This window comes from Macrosteles quadrilineatus, unplaced genomic scaffold, assembly GCF_028750875.1.
Source record: "Macrosteles quadrilineatus isolate MER2022 unplaced genomic scaffold, UCM_ALF_1.0 Scaffold_1__1_contigs__length_201487025, whole genome shotgun sequence".
NCBI lineage: Eukaryota > Metazoa > Arthropoda > Insecta > Hemiptera > Cicadellidae > Macrosteles > Macrosteles quadrilineatus.
In genome coordinates this window covers 193,486,194-193,507,391 of record NW_026542594.1, presented here as the reverse complement: position 1 = coordinate 193,507,391, position 21,198 = coordinate 193,486,194, and the positions used below count along the sequence as shown (strand labels likewise).

The 21,198-nt window shown below is 35.5% G+C and overlaps 1 protein-coding gene across 1 annotated transcript in view; it reads left to right on the top strand.

The window, feature by feature from the left end:
* LOC128992924 (tubulin polyglutamylase TTLL5-like) overlaps positions 1-15,145 on the top strand; it is a 76,068-nt gene extending 60,923 nt beyond the window's left edge. Inside the window, exons 3-13 of the mRNA XM_054416671.1 lie at positions 2,759-2,865; positions 4,450-4,663; positions 7,299-7,556; positions 8,374-8,572; positions 9,276-9,496; positions 10,307-10,502; positions 11,894-12,197; positions 12,481-12,649; positions 13,159-13,325; positions 13,817-13,970; positions 14,533-15,145. Coding sequence (XP_054272646.1) covers positions 2,759-2,865; positions 4,450-4,663; positions 7,299-7,556; positions 8,374-8,572; positions 9,276-9,496; positions 10,307-10,502; positions 11,894-12,197; positions 12,481-12,649; positions 13,159-13,325; positions 13,817-13,970; positions 14,533-14,637 — 2,094 coding nt within the window. The 3' untranslated portion in view covers positions 14,638-15,145. The remainder of the gene's footprint in view (positions 1-2,758; positions 2,866-4,449; positions 4,664-7,298; positions 7,557-8,373; positions 8,573-9,275; positions 9,497-10,306; positions 10,503-11,893; positions 12,198-12,480; positions 12,650-13,158; positions 13,326-13,816; positions 13,971-14,532) is intronic.
* The last annotated feature ends 6,053 nt before the right edge of the window (positions 15,146-21,198 follow it).

The window sequence follows — 21,198 nt, the reverse complement described above, 5'->3', positions numbered from 1 at the left end:
TAGGCTTACTTACTTGGGCAATTATATACCCCAAATTGCCAACACGCTGATCTATACCTACAACATCTGATCTAATACAACTAGCAGATAGCCAAATGGCAAATGATAAATGGGGTGAATCTTACTTTGCTTTGAATCGAACCAGTGATTTTCAGATGTGAAGGCTAGCACTAGTTTTCTGTATAGCCACTTGGCTACTCAGCCAAATTATTTATTAATTTTTATTTTTGTTTTAATAATTACTGACTATGTTAATCTTAAAATTACTATGCAATAAAACGTTGAAGAAAAATAATTCAAAATATATACTTAATCCCTGGTGCAAGAACACCAATTTTGGGAAAAAGTAGTGAAAATTCAGTCTTAATGCGGTAAATCAATCTACAGTATTTGTAAGTGATGGAAATGAAGAAAGTGCAATGCTTTCCAATAACTTTAAATCAAATGATTTATGAACGTTTTGACATAGTTTGATATAAATCTGTGCTTCATTCTACAATAACCAGAAAGACAATCTTTAAGTTGTACATCAATATGGTCACCGTTTCTAACACACAGCTGTTTCCATTACCAATCCAACTTCCATTACTGTAGCTATACAATCAGACCATTGAAAGTCCAACTCCTTTTATGGTGTGAATGGTAAAGTGCTCAAGGCCACAATGCCATCTGCTCACAGATGTTCTCATGTTTATGTGTTTTGTATATGTCTGTACTCAGATTGAGAGAAGACAAAATTAATTGTTTATTTTGATCAAGAAGTTATTCAATGAATTGTTGTACCAGTAAGATTACTTTGGTAGAAACTCTGACTTCTGGTAATTTAGATATATTCCAGGTGATGATGTAAGTTACAGATTTTTGTCGGATTCAATTCAGCAACATTTTATCCAATTCAAACAGAATGGACAAACTATTCGACACTTTAGAAACATAACAAAAATATCGCAGCAACACAAACTAAAAATAAAATTTTGTAGACTGTAGCACATTCTGCAAGTGGCTGGGTTCATTCAAATTTATACATTTTTAATAATTAATTGACTAAAATGGCCAATATAGATGTGATGTCGGTTTTAAGACCTAAAATTCAATGGTAAAACATATTAAAAATTTACTTCCTTAACAACTTTGATTGAAGGAGTTAAAAAATGTAGTAAAAAAAATATTTCCAACTGTTTCTTTTAAATAGCCATGCATCCAAAAGTTAAGTATTCATATGAGTGTTCATACCATACCATTACCATTACCATTACCAACTGGCGATCATTGACCAGATGTCTGGATCGATCTTGTCACATAAAATTTACTTTTAAAATGAAATAAAGTAATATTTACAATATTTACACTCCATGGCGGCCGGATTCATACTCAAAAGTCCATTGCAGTGGTTTGTGCTTAGATGGAAGGAAACATAGCTTTATTCAGCAAAAAATGTGTCTTTAATCACTCTACAATTTTTACCCCAACATTTTCTTTGTTTGAAGTAGGCTATTATTGGTGGTTTGGAATCAGTGGTGTATAAGAGATAATTACATACATTATCCATTACAATTGGTGAAAATACAAAGTTTTCTCAAAGTTATGGAATCTGGAATTTAATCCCGTCTTCCCAAACACACAAACTTTCACATTTATAATATTAGTAAAATTAATTCAAAAATCCAGCTAATACTGGAAAATCACAATTAAAACCATACAGGAAACTGTATAGTCGATACAAAAAATCAGAATAGGTCCGCAATAACCTCTCCAAACTGAAAAAGAAAACTCTGCAAGTTTTGGTGAAGCTTTTTTACCTCAAGAACTCACTTAAACGGAAGCAGATAAATTTCCAAAACACTAAAAGGGCAAGAGTGGAACGGAGTTTATGTGTATGGCAACGGCACATGCCTGCCTGCGTGTCTTCCCACCTTAACTGTCAAACTGGAGACATCTGGAGCGATATTGTAATGGCATTGTTGATGGACGCTGTAATAATCTGTCATGTCGTTCGACTTTACACCGTCTCTTACGATACACTCGCTGGTTCACAGATCTTTCAATGGTGTTAAACATATGGAAAAGTTTTAGACGTAACTTCCTATTTTGAGTTTATATTGTTTATATTGCAGAGAGTTGTGTAAAATATATTTAATGTATCCAGAGGTCAACCACTAAGCGCAAACTAAATATTACTATATATAATTATAAAGCTTACGTACAAGTTATAACCCAAAAATTTTCTCGATGTCCTAATATAAAAAATCTATGAGGAAAAATTCCATAAAATTTGTTCATGAAACTTTTCTGAAAATACTATGAACATTTTTAATTTTATATAAAAATATTAGGTTATTAGTGGAAAATATTATCGCAAAAAGGATTATAAAAGATTGTTGTACTATCCTCACACATTTTTGATTTGTATCATATTTTCAAAATTCTGTAAATTCGGCTTTAAATAGGAGGGTGAGTGCAAAATTATGAGGGAAGATTGGGGACTTTTCGGAAAATACACATCTAAACGTGGTCTAACAACATTAAAAATCCAGCTTTCCCAGAATTACTTCCGATACAAAATCTTTATTGATTAGGCTTTATCACATTATGTTGACATCAAACGTTTCAGAGACATTGCAGTTCTCCATCTTAACATTGCAGAACCATTAGTGCAAGCTCTTTGACTTAAATTCAATAAGATTTTTGATTACGTAGACTGCTATTGTGTATGTGTTGATGTTCACTTAACTACTATAGTTATTTATTCTTGTTACAGGTTCCGCAAGACTTTACAGACTTCAATCTGTTGTGGACCGGAGTTCATCCCAAACCTCAAGTACTCCGGTCTCTCAGCAGTCATCAACGGGTCAACCATTTCCCCAGGTACTCTACTGCCCAGTTGTCTTTAATGTATCAAAAAGTTACAATTTTCCTTTTAAAGTAGGCCTAAAGCCGGGTTTTCCTAGGCGCGGAGTCGGCCAGCGGAGAGAGGAACGCGGAGAGCGGAATTGAAATTAACATGGCATTCCGCTCCGCTTCTAGGAAAACAGTAACATTAAATTGCCTAAGACAAGTGGAGTCCGCTCTCCGCTGGCCGACTCCGCGCCTAGGAAAACCCGGCTTAATACTGACATTATAATTTTTTATTGGTTTTGAAAGGGGTTACAGCTTTAGATACAGACACACTCAGATGAGTAAATTAATTGGAATCCATCTTAAATTTACGTTTAAGGTTTAGACCATACACTATTTTTTGACGATTTCTTTGTCGGGTTAGTAGTTAAGACAGTGGAATTGATATGACAGGTAAACTAAAATACTCAGCGGAATTTGTATACTATGTTTTGATTGAAATTACCAATACAGTAGAACCTCAATGACAAGTCACCCTTCATAACTAGTGTAATTTTCAACACCTGTTGAATTTATTTCCTCAAGTTGTTGCAACCCTTGAAATAAGTCACCCTTGATAACAAGTCATTAATAATCTCATTGAGAGTCTTGTTATTGATATTCTACTGTCGATAAGTTGAAAGTTTATGTCAACCACATTCAAGGAACAATGTCAATGTACTGTTTTTAAACTCAGCCCAGTGTTTCTGTTCACACTTTTGGCATTGGCTAAGCTGTTGACCCTTGTCTTGCTAATATAGTCTACGGTCATAGTAAAATATCTAAAAAAAAAAATAATACTGTCTCGATAAGTAAACGTTACGCATAAATGCCTTTTGTGAAATAATAACTTTGAATAAACATGTGTTTTAGAACGTCAAATTTAAAACGCATCCTATTCAATCTATTCCTATTGGGAACAGTCATTAAAAAATACTAGTGCACATGTTGCTCGAATTCGAGCAACTGCAAAATATTATAGACGTTCAAAGCTAATAACAGTCGCAATTTCCGATGACTTAAAAGAGTCAACTCAAAGATTATGTAATCAATCACCCCACTCCAGTTTCGAAACTGAAAACGTGCTCACTTTGAATACGAACGCTCTACTTGTGTGTATCATGTGTTTACTATGAACAGCTGTAATTAACACAAATAATTTGACTGTTTAAATGAACAAAATCTTTTCTTCATAAGAAATACATTGGGATTTTGATGGCCTGTGGGGCAAAGCCCGAGGACTTTTAATACAGGAATTGGTGAAAGGGAGCGTCTACACAATAAATACTAAATTTTGACGCATCGTTTGTAAAAATCCGTCCATTATTAACGGAGGAGTAGTGTTTCGTAGAAATCGCCTTCACGTATTATATATAAGGATACAAAAAAGTGATAGTTAAATTATTTAGGTTCCCAGCATTTAATATGTCCCCCAGCTACAGAAATCTGTTTTTGTAACTAAAAAATAAAAAAGAGTTGACAGTAGACAAAATATAATAATAAGCATACTTTCCTCAAGTATTTTTTACCAAACTGTTTATACTGCTGTTTAATTTCTTTATGTTCCATTCACAGATCCTATGAACTGACAAGAAAAGATCGGCTTTACAAGAACATAGAAAAGATGCAGCACGCCAAGGGAGTGAAACACTTTGATTTCATACCTCAGACGTTCGTAATGCCCGGGGACTTCCGGGAACTTACGACTTGTCACTACCGAACCAGGGGACCTTGGATAGTCAAACCTGTGGCGTCCTCACGGGGCCGAGGGATTTATATTGTTAATTCTGTGAGTAACGTTGTTTGTTTATCCGTTGTTTTTGTCCAAGTAATAATCATTTGTTAGCATCGTACTACAGTTGAACCTCTATAAGACGAATTTCAAGGGGTACGGGAAAAATTCATACTATAGAGGTATTCTTAATAAAGAGGGTTGTTTTATCGAGGTTTAATGCTGCTGTTATTCTTCTTATAGAGGTTTCTCCTCGCTCCAAGGTTTCTCCAAACAATGACTGAGGAAGGAGGAGGGATGGGTGGGGGTTTCATGTTGAGACAAGCTTCTGTTTGTTTTGAAAACTACGTACTATGGAGGTTAGATTATGATAAATTTGTCTTATAGAGGTTAATCAGTCCTAGCCCATGTCACAAACAAATTCGTCTTATGGAGGTTTTTAACTTAATTACTACGTTGTATAGAGGTGTTTTTAGCATTCACCTTTATGACAGTGTCAAGGGGATTAAAAAAAAATCGTCTTATCGAGGAATTTGTTTTTTCGAGGTTCGTACAAATGAAGTTCAACTGTACACAATATATTGGGTTAACAAAGGAATTTTTACATTTCTATAAGTTTTTTTTGTCTTAGGGCACTAGCCTCTGCCACGGAATTGTTTTTCACATTACTTCAGGCTTGACCTAGAGGTTGCAGCATCACTTAGATTAAATACTCTTTAGGTGACCAGTTCGGTGTAAAGTTTTTGGTGACAGCTAGTGACATAATCATGGGAAGAAGGAAAACAAGTTGAATGACATTGGTATTTTGTCACAGAAGATTATTCTTGTGTTACCAAAGCATCAAAACTAACCTACACCGATCTAGTACAGACTCAATTTTATTGGCTGATTAATAAAAACAATAGCAACGTGAATTTATTAGTGAAACCCTCACAGGGTGCTCATCCTCGCCTTAAAAAATAGTGCCAAGTTATGAATTTAAATAATGAATTGAACATTTGCAAATAATAATACTTGATGCTGAATATTGATATATTTCATTCGGGTCAAGCCAAGCAAATTAATTAGGAAATTTAACTTTGCTGTACTAAACCTGTTGGGACAAAACGCAAAGTGGGCACAGTTCTACATGTTCTGAATGAACAATAGCCTAAAAGTGAATTCTTTTAACAACTGGTGAGTTTTCTTATTACAATGTAAAATCCGTGTTTCTAGCCCCTGAGCTGTAACGTTATTAGGTAGGCTTTACCTTCGTCAATCAGCTCAAAAGCATTAGCTGTCGTTTAAACGGCGGTAACAACAGTTAAATCTTCTGAACTGATTGACGAAGGCAAGCCTATTTTTTGTGTTTTTTAGGGAACATAATAAATTAACCTGACTAAACCTACGCTAGTAAAATTACTTGGTTTCAGTTTTCATGAAACCAAGAAAGTTGTGACAGGTTTCTCAAATATATTTTACTTTAATATTTTTCTTTGAAATGGTGACCATACAAAGTAGGTATTTTACGCCAAGTATGAATGGAGATGAGTGTAGGATGAGTGGCCCGATCTTGTAGTCTTGTTAGTGACTAAGTTATATGACCTAATTAACTCACACAAAGTCAGTGACGGTGACAATTGACATAGCAGAACAAATTAAAAGGTTATAAACTCGATAACCAAGGGTAACTAATGAGTCCAAGTGAGCATCACCTTCAGTCACATGATGAAGTGATGTGGAATCTTTGCTGGTTGTTATTGACATGTCTAATGCATGGTAAGTAGGGCGGCTCACGCAAACCACCCCACTAACTACAACCACTCATATCCACCCTTCACCCTTTACCGTGCCTAACTCCGCTCTCAAGTTTATTAGGTAGTTTTTGATTGATTTTCGAAATCGTAAACTGCACAACCCATATATGAGATTTTAAATTTTTACTTTGGGATGAAATACTATTAATAGGGACAAAGAGAAGACAAAATAATAGTAGGAAAGAAAACGGCTAATTTGACATGTGCTGCAGCCTGGGAATTGAGTTTAGAACTAGTTTAAACTTTTTTTGACCAGTGTGTTATATTATTGAGGAAAATTTGATCAAAGTTCGAGGGGTCTATGTCCAAGGCTTTGATTTGTTTCCGACTAGGAGTCAGTTGTGAAGATGGTTAGAATCCTGTCTTGGACATGTCTACAGTGAAACTCATGATGAGTTTACTTGTGACAGTTTATTGGGTGAGAAGTCTAAAATAAACAGTGTATTACCTGGAGAGAAGTTGACTGTATATTACCTGGTTTGCACCTTAAATCAAACAGGTAATCTTTCCACAAAAACTTTTAAAATCTGACTTATGTGTTCATGAAATGAGGGAACACCTTGATAAAAAAGGTTTAGTTCGAATCGCTTTAATCTCAGAGAAGTAAGGAACAGAAGAAACATTCAGAGGCACACTAGGTGCATAACACTAGTCGCTGGTGCCTAGGGCAAAGTCAAACATCACCCTCACCCTCATGTACTACAACGCTCACGGTGGAGGAAGAACCGGTGCTCTTCCTTGCTTGTCACAAGTATAATTTCGGAACATATTTAAGCTGAAAGCGCATGGTTGTGCTCATAAGCAAGTTGTCACTGTAGCCTACCTTACTTCTGTTTGCGGTAATCTATAGTATTCATAGGGTTTATATATATTGTAAACAATATCTACGTTTACAGCCTGACGAAGTGCCTTTGGAAGAGTCGCTGGTGGTGGCCAAGTACATAGAGAACCCGCTACTGGTGTCCGGTCACAAGTGTGACTTGCGGCTGTACGTGGCTGTGACCTCTTACGACCCTCTCATGGTGTACCTGTACGAGGAGGGGCTGGTGCGACTGGCCACTGTGAAGTACGACAACAACCGTAAACATCTGTGGAACCCCTGTATGCATCTGTGTAACTACAGCATCAACAAACACCACTCTGACTACATAAAGGTAAGTGTGTTGTTTGAGGAACTATTTAGGACATTATCTGATGATTGAATATTAAATAATTCACACTATACTGGATTATTAATGTGACAGTTAGAGATGAGCGTTCATAAGTGATTGTTTTGAAACATCAATGTTTTTCTATCGGTGTTCAATGTTTTTTACATGGTGGGTTACCGATTGATGTGTTTGCGACATCGATGTTCTTATCCAACATCGATATTTTTGGCTCACAATGAATTTTATTCGGGACAAGCAATTGAATCTTGGTATTTATTCCATTGAGAGGATGATAAAAAATCTAATAAAAAAATGTCTTGAACTGGACTAGACTAGACTTGACTTAGACTAGAGTAGAGTGAGATAACTAACTACATAGTAGAGGTGCTAGTTCTAAGTAGCCTACTGACAAAAATCAATTCATCTGTAATAAATTTCAGCGGCAGAACTCCTGTTCCAGCATTTAGATTCATTTAGTTGTGAAAGAGAAACTGAACACCTAGAATGTCTAGCTGGTAGCTAGGTTGATTAGAATAGGCGTGCCTGAAGGCAGAAAAACAATTCTAAACGAATAAATATCGATTATCAATGTTTTTGGTCTAAAAACATTGATGTTTTCGTAAAAAGGTTATCTGTACATCGATGGTTGATAACGACGTTACCATCAATGTCAGTTATTTCTAGTACCAGCTTGAATACCGAATTAGCAAGATTTTACAATACTCATCAGGTTACATCAGATTTGTTTTGAGTGATAGAGTAGATTCGCTAGTCCTAACTCCGCCTTTGCATTTCTAACTGTCGCTGTTGTGTTGGGCAGTCTGAGGACCCGGAGGCTGAAGATGTCGGACACAAATGGACTCTGAGTGCCTTGTTGCGACACCTCAGGTCTCTCAACTACGACACGGCCTTGCTGATGCAGCGGATAGAAGAGGTCATCATAAAGTCTCTCTTGGCCACTGCACCGTCCATCATCGTCGCTTGCAAACTGTTTGTCCCTTCATATGTTAACTGTTTCGGTAAGTCTAATCCTATAGTAGTTTCTATTCTAGTCATCAGAGTTTTACCTGTGGTTTCTAAAGGATTATGTATATGTTGGTGGTCTTTGTTAATTTTCGGTAAGATTTACCATTGATTTAAATTATATGCTAGAAAAAGATGTTTATTCAAGTGAAAATCAGAGATATGGAAAGGGAGGTATCGTCAGTTAATACTGAATCCAAGGATGTAGTGCAGGAGGGGAGGTTGGTGATTAAAAGGAGATAAATAACTTGCCCCAGAATAGAGCCCTGTGGTACACCTAACGAGCAGAGGGATAGGGCCTCAAGCAACCAGTCTCGTCAATCAAAGTCTCCGTTGTTTATCTACGTGTTGACAGTTTATCATGTTTACAGAAGCTTAGAACTTTTTTGTTGGTTTTCATTAAGTCGTCAAGCCACTGAAATTAAACTATTTGCTAGAAAAAGATATTTGTTCAATGTTGTAGTAAAAAAGTATGGAAAGGGAGGTATTGTCAGTGAATACTGAATTTGAAGGACGTAGTGCAGTGGATGAGGTTTTTGATATAAATGAGAAAAAATAACTGGCCCCAGAATGGAGTCCTGTGGTACACCTAACGAGCAGAGGGATAGGGCCTCAAGCAAGTCTCATCAATCCTGGATGAGAAGCCTCACTAAAGTCTGCTTTGTTTGTCTCCGTGTTGACAGTTTATCATGTTTACAGAACTTTACGGGTTTGACATTCTGATAGACTCGGAGCTGAAGCCGTGGCTTCTTGAGGTGAACCTGTCTCCGTCGCTGGGCTGCGACACTCCACTAGACACCAGGGTCAAGTCTGCGTTGTTGGTAGACCTGCTTACGCTGGTGGGATTGCCAGCGGTGGATCCGGTCGTGCGACCGCCCACACGAGCTCACCGTCCGACCACTGCGCCTCACCTCACCACGGTTGGTTTAGTAATAGTATCCTATTCTTGAAGAAATATTAGGGATAATAGGTTTTATAGCGCTATAATTGTTTATTTAACAATAACATAAGATATTATTTAACCGAAGCTATTTTGTACAAATACACGGGCACATCAAATAAGGTAGTACTTACGTTAAGATGAGGTGGAGTTTACTTAAATTATTTAGCTATCCATGTTCCTTTCAAATACTCTGAATCGAAATAAGGCTCTGCTGGTTAAATAAACAAAATTTGTTTCTTAAATAATTCTAGTGAGCAGTTCTCGGATATTTACAGGTTTGTTTTAAAATCGGCAAGCTACAATTTTACTACTGTCACTTTTATACAATCTACTGGGGCTCTCTACTTTCTTCTTCTAATTTCATAGACATGTATAGAATTCCTAAAACTAAGTTTGTGTTAATTGTATTTATGTAGACAAGGCATTAAAAATTATATACAGAAATAATACAAAGTTAAAATATCATGATCAATAACAAATGGTCTGCAGTTATTTTATCAAGGGTTTAACAATTATTTTGCACAGCCCTTTTTTGAATTCAGGTGGTTTAGAAGAGAGCTGAATAAATTATATGACAGCTTTGTTACTGACTAAGCATCCGCTGGTGCTTTAGCCATATTTATCTTTTAAAAGCCCCAATGATCAAGGACAATTGGGTCCAGTTTCGAACTGTTAAAAAGATTCAGACTTTTCTCAGGATCGAACTAGCAACCATATGATTACCAAGTGGCACTATATCCACTCAAAGTTGAACTTAAAATCATCAAATACTTCCTGTATGTTGTAGTCTCGCCGTGTACAGTCTGCGGACTCCCTGCCCAACGTGAAGCATCGTGTACACAGCGCTCCGTCACATTCCCACAGTCTCACAGCTGAAGAGGCCCGCGTAGTGAGGTACGCCAAGGCGCAGTACGAGCGACGCGGAGGCTTCATACGCATCTTTCCCTCCGCCGAGAGTTGGAAACGCTACTCAGCATATCTCGGTAATATACTGAATTGTTTGAAAATGAATTGAGTTCAGCTAGCTTAGCTGAGAAAATTGAATGTCCTGGGGCTAATAGATACAAATAAAAGAACAGTAAATATGACACAGATATTTCGTTCAGATTTAGGACCTGGACTTGTTCAGAAAGTAGGTTGTTTGAAATGTCTGAGTTTTTGTGCCTAATTAGTCCCTGGACTCTAAATTTTATCAAGTAAGCTAGCTGTCTTTTATTTTAAGTCAAATTCCTTACTATCAATTGGCTTGGTAAAATATAACCTTGGTATCACACTGTTATTCTGTTTTAATGTGGTTGGATTCATAAACATAATTATGTACAATCGACTTAACTAGCAGTCAGTGTAATTTTAGTTTGGTATACCTATTTTCATTCTTCTAAAGTATATTCAAATTCTTTCCTAATCTGATAACAAATGTACGAAGGCGGTTTTTTAAGTAAGGGTTGTTTTGCGTCCATGGCTCGCTTGTACATGGCAACTAGGCTTCTCAACACTGACTGATCGTTCGTGAACAGATTGACATCATATTTACAGCTCTATAGGTGACATGTACTCTTCGCTGTGTGTTTAAACCATAAAAAAATGTTTAAACCATCAAATGTTTTGCCGCGAGCGAGATAAGGATATTGATTTGTATTTTGTTTACAAGAAACATGTCCAATGCCAAAATCCATCGCCAGGATGACTGAAGGCTATGGCCCTAATGCAATGAGTGAGGGTCAAGTGTGTAAATGGGTTATGGAGTGTAAACTGGCTGTGAAATCCTTTTTCCCTTGTGGTCTTCTGTCAAAAGTCTAAGGATTTAACAAAAACACAATTCCTTGTGAAATAAACATATTCACGGCCATTTTTGAACTCCCTAGCCTATTTCTACCCTCAACCCCCTATTTGCATCAGGCTCATAAACTTTATAGTCATCTGGCGATGAATGTCAGCATCGTATGTATTTCTTGTGGTAAAAACGTGTCACTGACCTTATCTCGTACGCGACAAGAGATTCAATAGTTTAAACAATTTTAAAAACACACAGCGAAGCAAACATGTTAGCTACAGAGCTGCAAATGGTTTCATTTTGCTCACAAATGATTCCATTAAGTGGAGAGGAGCCTCGTGGAGTACAAGTGAACTATGGATTTATACGTAAATACACTCGTTACTTAAAACCCACTGTGTTTTAACCCAAATAAAAATATAAGTGAAGGATTAGTGCAGAATTGAGTGAGATGATTTGTGTAGCTTTAAAAGTGACTATGACCTGCTTGGTGCAGGTTTGAACTATTAAAAGCTACAAACTTTTCTCAGAATACTTGGTGAGCACTTAAACCGAGCTACCGATCTAATAAGGCCGTTCTTCACCTACCTTCTTTTGCAGACCCAGTGACAGGCATCCCATCAGTACCTCCAGGCACGCAGTGGTGTGTTCCTCCCAACCACAACATCAACTTGACACTTCACCAACAGCTGTTCCCCGATTCCATCACGTCGCTGTTGCCATCGGTGATCAGTGCCGAGCGTCTGTGTCGCTACGAGCGAGCGCTCAGTCGGGGACACCGCAGCAGCTTAGATGAAGCGCAGCATGGAACAGTGACCAACGACACTCAACAGGACACTCAGTTGGATACTAGAGTGCTCAAACAGGAACTCGTCAAGTGCCTGAACGATGGGTTCAAGCTGAGGTAATAATGTAAAAGTAATTACTACTGTTAAATCTGGTCAAGACTGTATAAAGAGAGGCTTTGGATCTTAAAACTTTTGAATCGGTTTACACACAGTATTTTTAGGGTATCTACTTTAACATGTAAACCTTAAAACTTTGAATGAGTTGAATTTTGCGTGAATTTTGTGAATCAACCTTAAAAACGGGATTAGCTGATTCCATTTCTCTATTTCTCAAAACTTTCTATACTATTAAAGAATGGTATTGAAGACCAACTAACTCGTGTGTCATACAATGTGCAGTAAGATCCAGGCTCGGCAGGCGTTCGGACAGTACCTGCAGTGTGTTCTGGGCCGCATGAGTGGACAAAGGACCAAGGCCAAGTTGAGGTTTGACGACGGAGACAGTGAACTCATCCTTCGCTTCTTGCAGAGAGCGAGTCACAACCTGCGCACAGCTTATCATGTCAAGGTTGGTGGTTTGGTCATGTTGAAATAAACAAATATTTGTATGATTTTTAATTTTTGTGTGAGTTGTCTTAGAGTAAATAATACAATAGTTTACAGACCACAGGCACACAACTATTAAGTCTAGTTGCGTTCGTACCAAATTGTAAGCAAACAAAGTCAGAAACTGTGACTTGAATATATTATATGTATTACTCAATCACAATTCGATCAACCTGGTTTTATAATAATGAACAATGTTGTGTGAAATTGTTTGTTTTCCAACTGAGTTTATAGTTTTTGCATTGATTTAGTTCATTATCACTGGAGCTGTTGTAAGATTTTGTCTTTTTCAGCCTTAGGTATTGTACAAACTTATAGATAGACTTTTTCTTTAAGTTTAGGTTAGATAACAAATAATACTCTAATGTAAAAACAATTGACAAGGCAGAACTAAACTGTCAACTCTATTGCTGATACATTATTTACCTTATGAGACTATTCTGTTACTAACATCAGCCTCCAATGTTTCAGCCCCCCAACAGGAGCCTGGTAGGCAAGGACCGTGTTGCTATTGTAGCCAAGAACCTCAGTGACTTTCTGTACATATACAACAGAGAGACAGAGTCCATGTCTTTGCCTACAGACACCAACAACTTTGTACCAAACAGACTCTTCACCCTCTTCCTGCAAGTGGCCAAGTGAGTACATTTGTACATATATTTGAATTGGTGAGTCGGTATCGCCGCGGACAGTGATGTGGCTTCGGATCCTGGTTCCTGCCACTACTTTTTAATAAGCAGTACAGTGTACAGTTAACCTTCACAGTGTAGTACTTGCTTTGTTCCACACACAGACCTTCATGGCCCATGTGGACGGGCAAATGCAAGGTAAAAGAGGATGCCAGCTTCTTAAGAAATAAGAAAATAAAACCAACAAGATTTTGTGCGTGTTTGGTCCTCTGAGTGTTTAAGATGGTCAATCTATTGACCCTTAATTGGTTGGATGACAGATTAAGGGAACTAAAGATAATTTTTACCCATACATACTATTTGACTCTTATTCCAACTGTTAATGCATATTGCTACTAGTTTCCGAGTTATCTGTTCTCTAATACAATTAGTGATGGTTTAGTTTTTATTTTATGTAGTTTTGTATCTTTAAGTAATTGTCTTCTGGTGTGTTGTTACAGAGAGAGTGACCTAGAGCAGATCCTAGTGTTGAACACACAACTACACAAGTGTGCCCAGGTACTGCTAGGCCAATGTGGCAGTCCGTCAGTAACCAAACTGCAAACTCAGAGTCTTCTGCACAGCATCAGCAAACCACTCAACCCTCACGAGAAGGTAATGTCAATGTGCCAAGTTGAATTTTTTATACAGGTAGAAAGATTGGTTTATTAACAAATAAATTGAAATCGAGAACATGTTCTGCAGTCATGGTGGTAAGGAGTACAACTTCTGTGGTTGCAGAAAATCGTCATCGTTTCCCGCAATTACGAAAAAACCTACGATCACCTGCAATGGCTCGACTTCGCAGACAATGACAGAAACAACTTGGCTCGGTCAATGTGAAATTGTAAGAATCATCCGAGGTTGCTGAGAAATTGAGAAAATAGATTGTGAACAGTCTTTTGCTGCCACTGTAAAATCAAAAACATTCTTTTACAGTCGCAGGCCGAGGGATATTGTAAACAGCTTTCGCAATTGCAAAGACATCATTATTGTCTTCCGCGATTACGGCAAAATCATAAACAGCATATGCAATCGCAATGATCAATTGTTTCAGAAATCTGTTCATTCCGAACACCCGCTTATCTAAACAGAGTCTGGTCCTCGTACGTTCAGAACTGTAGGGATTGCATATTTTTGTACCTCAACGCACAGCTGATTGTGATGTTTGTTTTAGGCCACTTTCCTCGACTGTGATTGTAACAAGAAGAGTTTCCCTCAGTTGCTGAGTGGAAACAAAGAGAACGTGCGATCACATCCCAAAGTTTCCAGAGCTCTATAGCCACCGCTATCTTCTTCAGCTTGCATTTTAGCTTGGTAGTTCCTAAAGCGAGCCAAAGATAATGAGATTACTATATCAAATAGTTTTTGACAATCCAAAACTGTAGATTGATGGTTAGAATTGTCACTATATAATTACTTATTTTTTTAATGTTGTGTTATGAATTTTTATTATTTTTACAGCTTGATTTTAAAGCCTAAGTAATCTCTTTATGTGGCTTGGAATTGTTGCAAGTTATTTGATGCCTTACTTTTTTACTATTTATTTATTTAAACATTTTCAATTTTAGACTATTATTTACGTTTTAAGACCGAGAAGTGTACTTATGTTGGTTGTGTTGTTACGTTTTTGTAAAGAATGTTATTTTATCTATTTTGCTTTATTTATTGTAGGATTTGATTTGTATTTAAGAGTCACCATGTAATGTTGCAATTAAAGTGTTTTATATAATTGAAACTGTACAACAATTTTAAATTGAGGCAGCTAAAAAGGTTTTTGTGCCCCTCCTTTTAAAAGGTAAAAACTTGGAATACTTAATTTAGTTAACGATCCTAATTTTTTAGAGCCATATATAAAAAAAAATACTGTCTATTACCTTTTTTAATGTGTTTTTCCACAATCGTTTTGTAACGAAGAAACAAATTTTAAAGTGAACACTGTCGTTAATGGGCAGATTTTAGAAAACGATACTCAAATCAATCTGAATTTGATCAAACAAATTCTCCTCTATCAACCTAAATATACATAATCGTAAAGTTTTTAATATTTGATGTAGGGAATGAAATTAATACAATATAAAATTTCAAGCTTTTGATCCCATAAACATAATATGTAGACATTTCCCCCAAAAAAATCAATCATTTTAAAACCCTATGCTTTTTCCTCTACTGTAAAATTGACATTGCAAATAAACAGAGCCTAAAGATTACGAATAGTACAAGAAACAAACATCACATTTTACATCAATTTGATTAGTGTTTCGGTGACAAGAAAGTGTTCAAATTGTTTTTTAGGGTTAACTACAGATAGTGAATAGTGACTATTACAAATAACCGGTTCATTAAAAAGAACATTGTAAACACATTCTAGATATGTTCAGGATGATGATATTCTATTCTTCTAAGTATTTTAAACCTTGATTAAGTTGCAAAAGCCAAAATTTGAGAAATATTTTTGATTTTGTTAATTTTTTAATTTTTGTTCCCAAGCGTTATTTCTGATCTTAAACTACTAGTCAGATCAGTATTATATTGTTACCAGAAGTTTATACTCTTATACACCCTAGTCATCCACCTCAATAGACGACACCGTTAACCTTTTTAATTGAAAGATAACATTCACAAACTATGCAATATATTAAAAAAAGATTTCTACTACTCTTGCATCAGTGATAAGTTTTGCGTTTAGATCGAATTTCAAGATTTCCTGGATTTTTTGTCTTGACACTGAGTATTACTAGTAATTAACACTAAGTCAAAGAAATGTTTTGTAATTTTATTATTTATGAGATTTGTATTTTTATAGCACAATTATTTATTTTTTTCACCATTATACCTATTTTATTTTGCATATTTATTCTATACTGTAGTGATTTAGTTGTATTTCTTAATTTATTGTTACCTATATTTACCATCAAGTATCCTTTATAAGTTTTTGTTTGTTATTTAATATATCGTTTGTAAGGATAAATTAGCGCACAATTCCTATTTGTGATATAAGACTAAAGATTTTCAGTTCGTTGATGGCAAGTGATAAGTAAGTTTAGTTTTTTTTACCATTACTTCTTAAAATACCTTTTAACACTCCATATTTAGGAAGGGTCAAACTACAATGAAAAAATGATCGCACAAGTTTTTTTATATCAATTAATGTTTTAAGTAAAATCTTCTTATATAAGGCTCATATTTATCATTATTTTTTTCAAAATATTTTACATTTATAGTCAAAAACAGGCGTAGTGTAAATAATGAAATAACATTTAATCGGTTTGGTTGTCTCCAAGAACATAATCGATAATTTTTCTTAAAATATTTCCTATTTTAACTTTTACATTTAGCTAATCTGCAGGAAAATGTGTTTGAGGGTTTATTCCTCTTTTACGAGGCTAATTTCAAAGCTTACAGTTTAATTGTAGCTGATCTTCCAACTAAATTACATTCCGACATTTGTGTTTGAATGTCCTTGCACTGCCGTGTGTAAAACTTTGTTTGCTACATTTTTATAAAAATAACATAACAATTTTTTAAAACTGCCATTTCCAAAGTTGTTACACTAATTCCAAATAGTTTCTGGTAATATGTCTTTCAGTGTTATAATAAATTAAGGTTTTCACATTTTGTACTCGTGATAACTTTTTTACTGTGTGTTTTTTTACTGTTCTACTGATATTTATTTTTTAGGTTGTATAATTCAGAAGGTTGTTGGTTCTATTCCTAGCGTAACTAATGAAAAGAAATTTGTTTTTTACTTTAAGCGCTGTGAATTCTTTACGTCTGTGTTTTTACGCCATGCAAACCAATATATTTAGAGCCTAGTCTACTTCCATTACCATTGTGAATTTGTGATACATAAGTCTCTTTATAAACTGCCTACCATGTTAAAAAAGTAATTACCGCATCAACTTACACGTTTCCGTCTAGTATCTAACCATGCCTGCCTTAGTAAAACCGTTAGCGTAATGTTAGTCCTGTGCCTTTAAATTTAATCCAAGCCAAAAATCTTATCGATTAATGAAATTTTTTCCGCTACTGAAAAGGAGTTCCGTGTTTTGTGAAGTAGTGAACAACCCTTGATACAGTTGCCAAATATAAAGCAACATAGAATTTGTATGTATCATGCTAATAAAAAGATTTAAAATATTCTAGCTGCTAGCCTTCTAGCTGTTGGAAGAAGTTTGTAGTTCAGTTTTATACAGGAATGTATAAAGTAATTAAATTTTTTCATACTTAGGCACTTAAGAATTTGATTCCAATTTTTCGATGGTTAAACGTATCAACAATCGGCTTTTACATCAAACATATGTCCTTTATACTGTGTTATCAAACTGCGAACTCAATTCAAATTAGTTTCTAGAAAATTCAGCCCATCCATATTAACATGTATTTTTTTCCTTTTGAATTAGAACTAGAATAGAAAGTTAATGTCAACAAGCTCAGTCCCAGCAATAAGGAATTATTTTTCTAATAAATTTAAGTGAAAAACATGTTAACTAATTAATAACATCTACAATACCGTACAATGTAGATATTTATACATAAGTCACAGCCACATACTTATTAATTAGTGATGTGTCAAAACCGAACCTGAAATATCAAAACTATCAAAACTTAGGAAAAGTTTCTATTGGCTGAGATTCAATCTTGATTTTGAGATTCGATTAGGGGGTTTGCAAGAAGTTTCTGTTTCGAGATTCGATCTGTGAAATTCAAGAAGTTTTGGTTTCGAGATTCGATCAGTTGCAAGCCTTCTGTTTTTTGTTGTCTCTTCACTAGTGACGTTGTGGATACAAACATAATATATTTCTTTCTCCTGTTTGCTCTCAAAATATTGTGCAATATCTTTCAATGACTTTACAAGGAAACAAATCAAATTTGTTTGGTATTTTATTCCTCATGAATCATAAACATAAATTGCCATTTACATAACTAGATTCACAATAACCTTTTAAGCTGGCAGCAATGGAGCAAACAGTTCACCAATAACACTGATGAAATTATATTCTGAATGCCAACAGGTCTAGTAATTTTACTACTAATTCAACAACGACGCACATACAATACAGTTTCATATTAATGTTTATTAAACACAAGTAAACATTGCCCCTATATGATTGAATTGATCTTATTAATGTTATGTGAGTGTTCAAAATTAAATTTTTGATTTAGTTTTTGTTTTTTAGAAAATTATGTTTTTTATATGTTTAAAGCTGTCTAGGTTTAATGGCATTTATTCCCCAATATGTGACTCTTGGTTTGTGACAACATTAAACCTATAAAAAACATAATTTTCTAAATAACAAACACTAAATCAAATTTAATTCTGAGTGGCCAGGAGTCCAAATTCTTTCAGTTTTGATAGCGTAACATACCACAGCGTTACGTGCATTTTTTGTAATCAGGTTGGTAAAAAGTTGCGCGTTTAAGGTTTGAAATTTGGGATATAAGTTTTTCAGTTTCACTTTCAAGATTCAAAATTTCTGGTTTTGACCATCACTATTGAAACAAAACATATTCAATTTCATTGTTATAGCAGCGTGTATCAATTAATGATTCGCCTTAAACAACTAACAACTATGTTAAGTGGATCTATTAACACCAATGTATGTTTTGTCATTCAAACTGCCGGGATGTCATGTTATGTTCGAGTTTTTCTTCCTGCAGCATTTTACCATTATCACTTCTGTACAGTGTTATATCGGTGGTTGTTGTGAACGTAAGGCACCGTAGTATTTGTTGCACTTTTTCGTATAAAGAGAGGCTGTGATTTTCTCGATCGTGTCTTCGTGATTGCTTTGCTCACTCAATTTTGTTGCTTGTTGTTTGTATTTCTACTCCTTTTACATTGTCCAATTTTTGTATTCTATTGAAAATAAAGGAAGAGGTTTTGTGGGAGATGTGTATTTCATTTACACCTTGAGTTTTCTTTAGATGTTTGTGTTATTGCTAACTTAAGGCTTTGACTATTGACTCAAGTAGACGTCCTATTCCTATGTTAGCTGGTCACTGGTCCAGTGGTAGAGCGTGGAACTTAGGTTCTCGAGGATCCTTTTGTAAGCCTGACGATTGCGAAGGAACTACCGAAACATATGTAGCAAGCTTAAAACACTACAGTACTTGTTAAGGATTGCACAACAAGGTAAGTTTTTACCATTATTAGGAATTAAAAAATATTTCGTAACTTTTTCCTTTCCAAAGACAATATTTCCTTTATTTTTAAAAGAATGTCTACTTTGCTAGAGCTCTATACTGTCCGATTCATAATGCTTTTCATGTATATAATTGGGGTTATTCCTAATCTTATTCGTAGAGCAACAAAACTACAAAAAACAAGTACTGACATGCAATGTTGGTTTTAGGTTCTTTTGGAGCTAAAAACAGTAAATAATAATTCAGGACTCAAGGAGAAGAAGAAAATTATTGAATATTGATTTATCTCATTCAAACGCTTGACCTAAAACAGATATTTTGAAGAACCGAAACAGTTGGACCGAATGGATCACAGGTACGTAATTGTTCACCATAAACCTTTTGTTTTATTATTTATTATTGAAATTTGTGTTACGCAATTTTATATGCACGGCTAGACCAAATACAGGACTATTATAAGGAGATTTTTCATTTTCCTGACTTTGCCTGCTGGTTTTGATTTTCTTCTATGTTGAGGAACCTTTATAGTTCGGCCGCTTAGAAAGCGACCTCCTCCAGCATTGGTTTAGCATTAGCGCGCAGGTCGTTTTCTAAGCGGCCGAACTATAGATACCTATTCAGTTTAGACTGCATTGTGTTCAATTTAGTAATTTCAGTGTATTTTTTCAGATTGATGAAACGACAGTCATGAATGTTGCAGAGATACACCTGCAGAACATCAAAATATCAATCACGCCAGTAGTTGAGAAGCAATTCTATAATATCACATTAATGAGAGATGAATCAGATGATACTGAAATAGCTTCACTCAGAGGAAGATGACAAGAGACTCGTGGAACAGGAACTCAAGGAGACGGAGGACTCTGAGGGGAGGAGCTCAGGATAGGGTAATTTACCTAGTGGAGCTTGAGGCAGAAGAGACTGAGGAAGAGGAGAAGGTGACCAAGGATCAGTATATTGAAATAATATAAATATAAAAATTATGGAGAAAGTTACATGGGAAAAGACCAAATAATTGAGTGAGAAACAAATATAGTTCCAAGAAGGGAACTCCTTCAAGAAATATTGTAGCAAAACTGCCTTGTCCAAAATGACTGGCTCGAGATCTAAAAACTCCACTCGATTTTCACTATTCTTTCCAGATGAAAAAGTTACTGTGCAAAGTAACCGATGAGCCAATTCTATACTAGAGTTGAACTGCACTAAAAATGATTGGTGTACACCAGAATCTGAACCCAAGCTGCCTAACTGATCGACTGACTAACCTAAGCCACCTATTAACGTACAATTCTGATTGAATCATGTATACTCTTTTTATAGCTATGTACAGTAAGTAATTGTATCGTCAATAACAGCTGATATCAAAGTAAATAATTGTGTCCCAAGCTGTAATTCAGAGCAAGGGAAAACGATCAGCTGATTTTCCCTTGTTCTAAACTTACTTTCCCTTGTTCCCAATCAGTTCTTAATCAGCACATCAGTGTTTCCTTACCTTATATATTATTAATTAAAAACTGTTTTCATTGTTAAAAAATCTAACTGGAAACAAATATAGAAATTTGCACAATTGAGTCACGATGAAAAATATTGTTCATAACTCGAACCAAAAGGATTTTCCGGCACTTGCTCGAATTATTCTGGGGCTCGTCTCACACATAAAACTCATCCTGACATGCTTACCTTCGCCTCGCTTTTG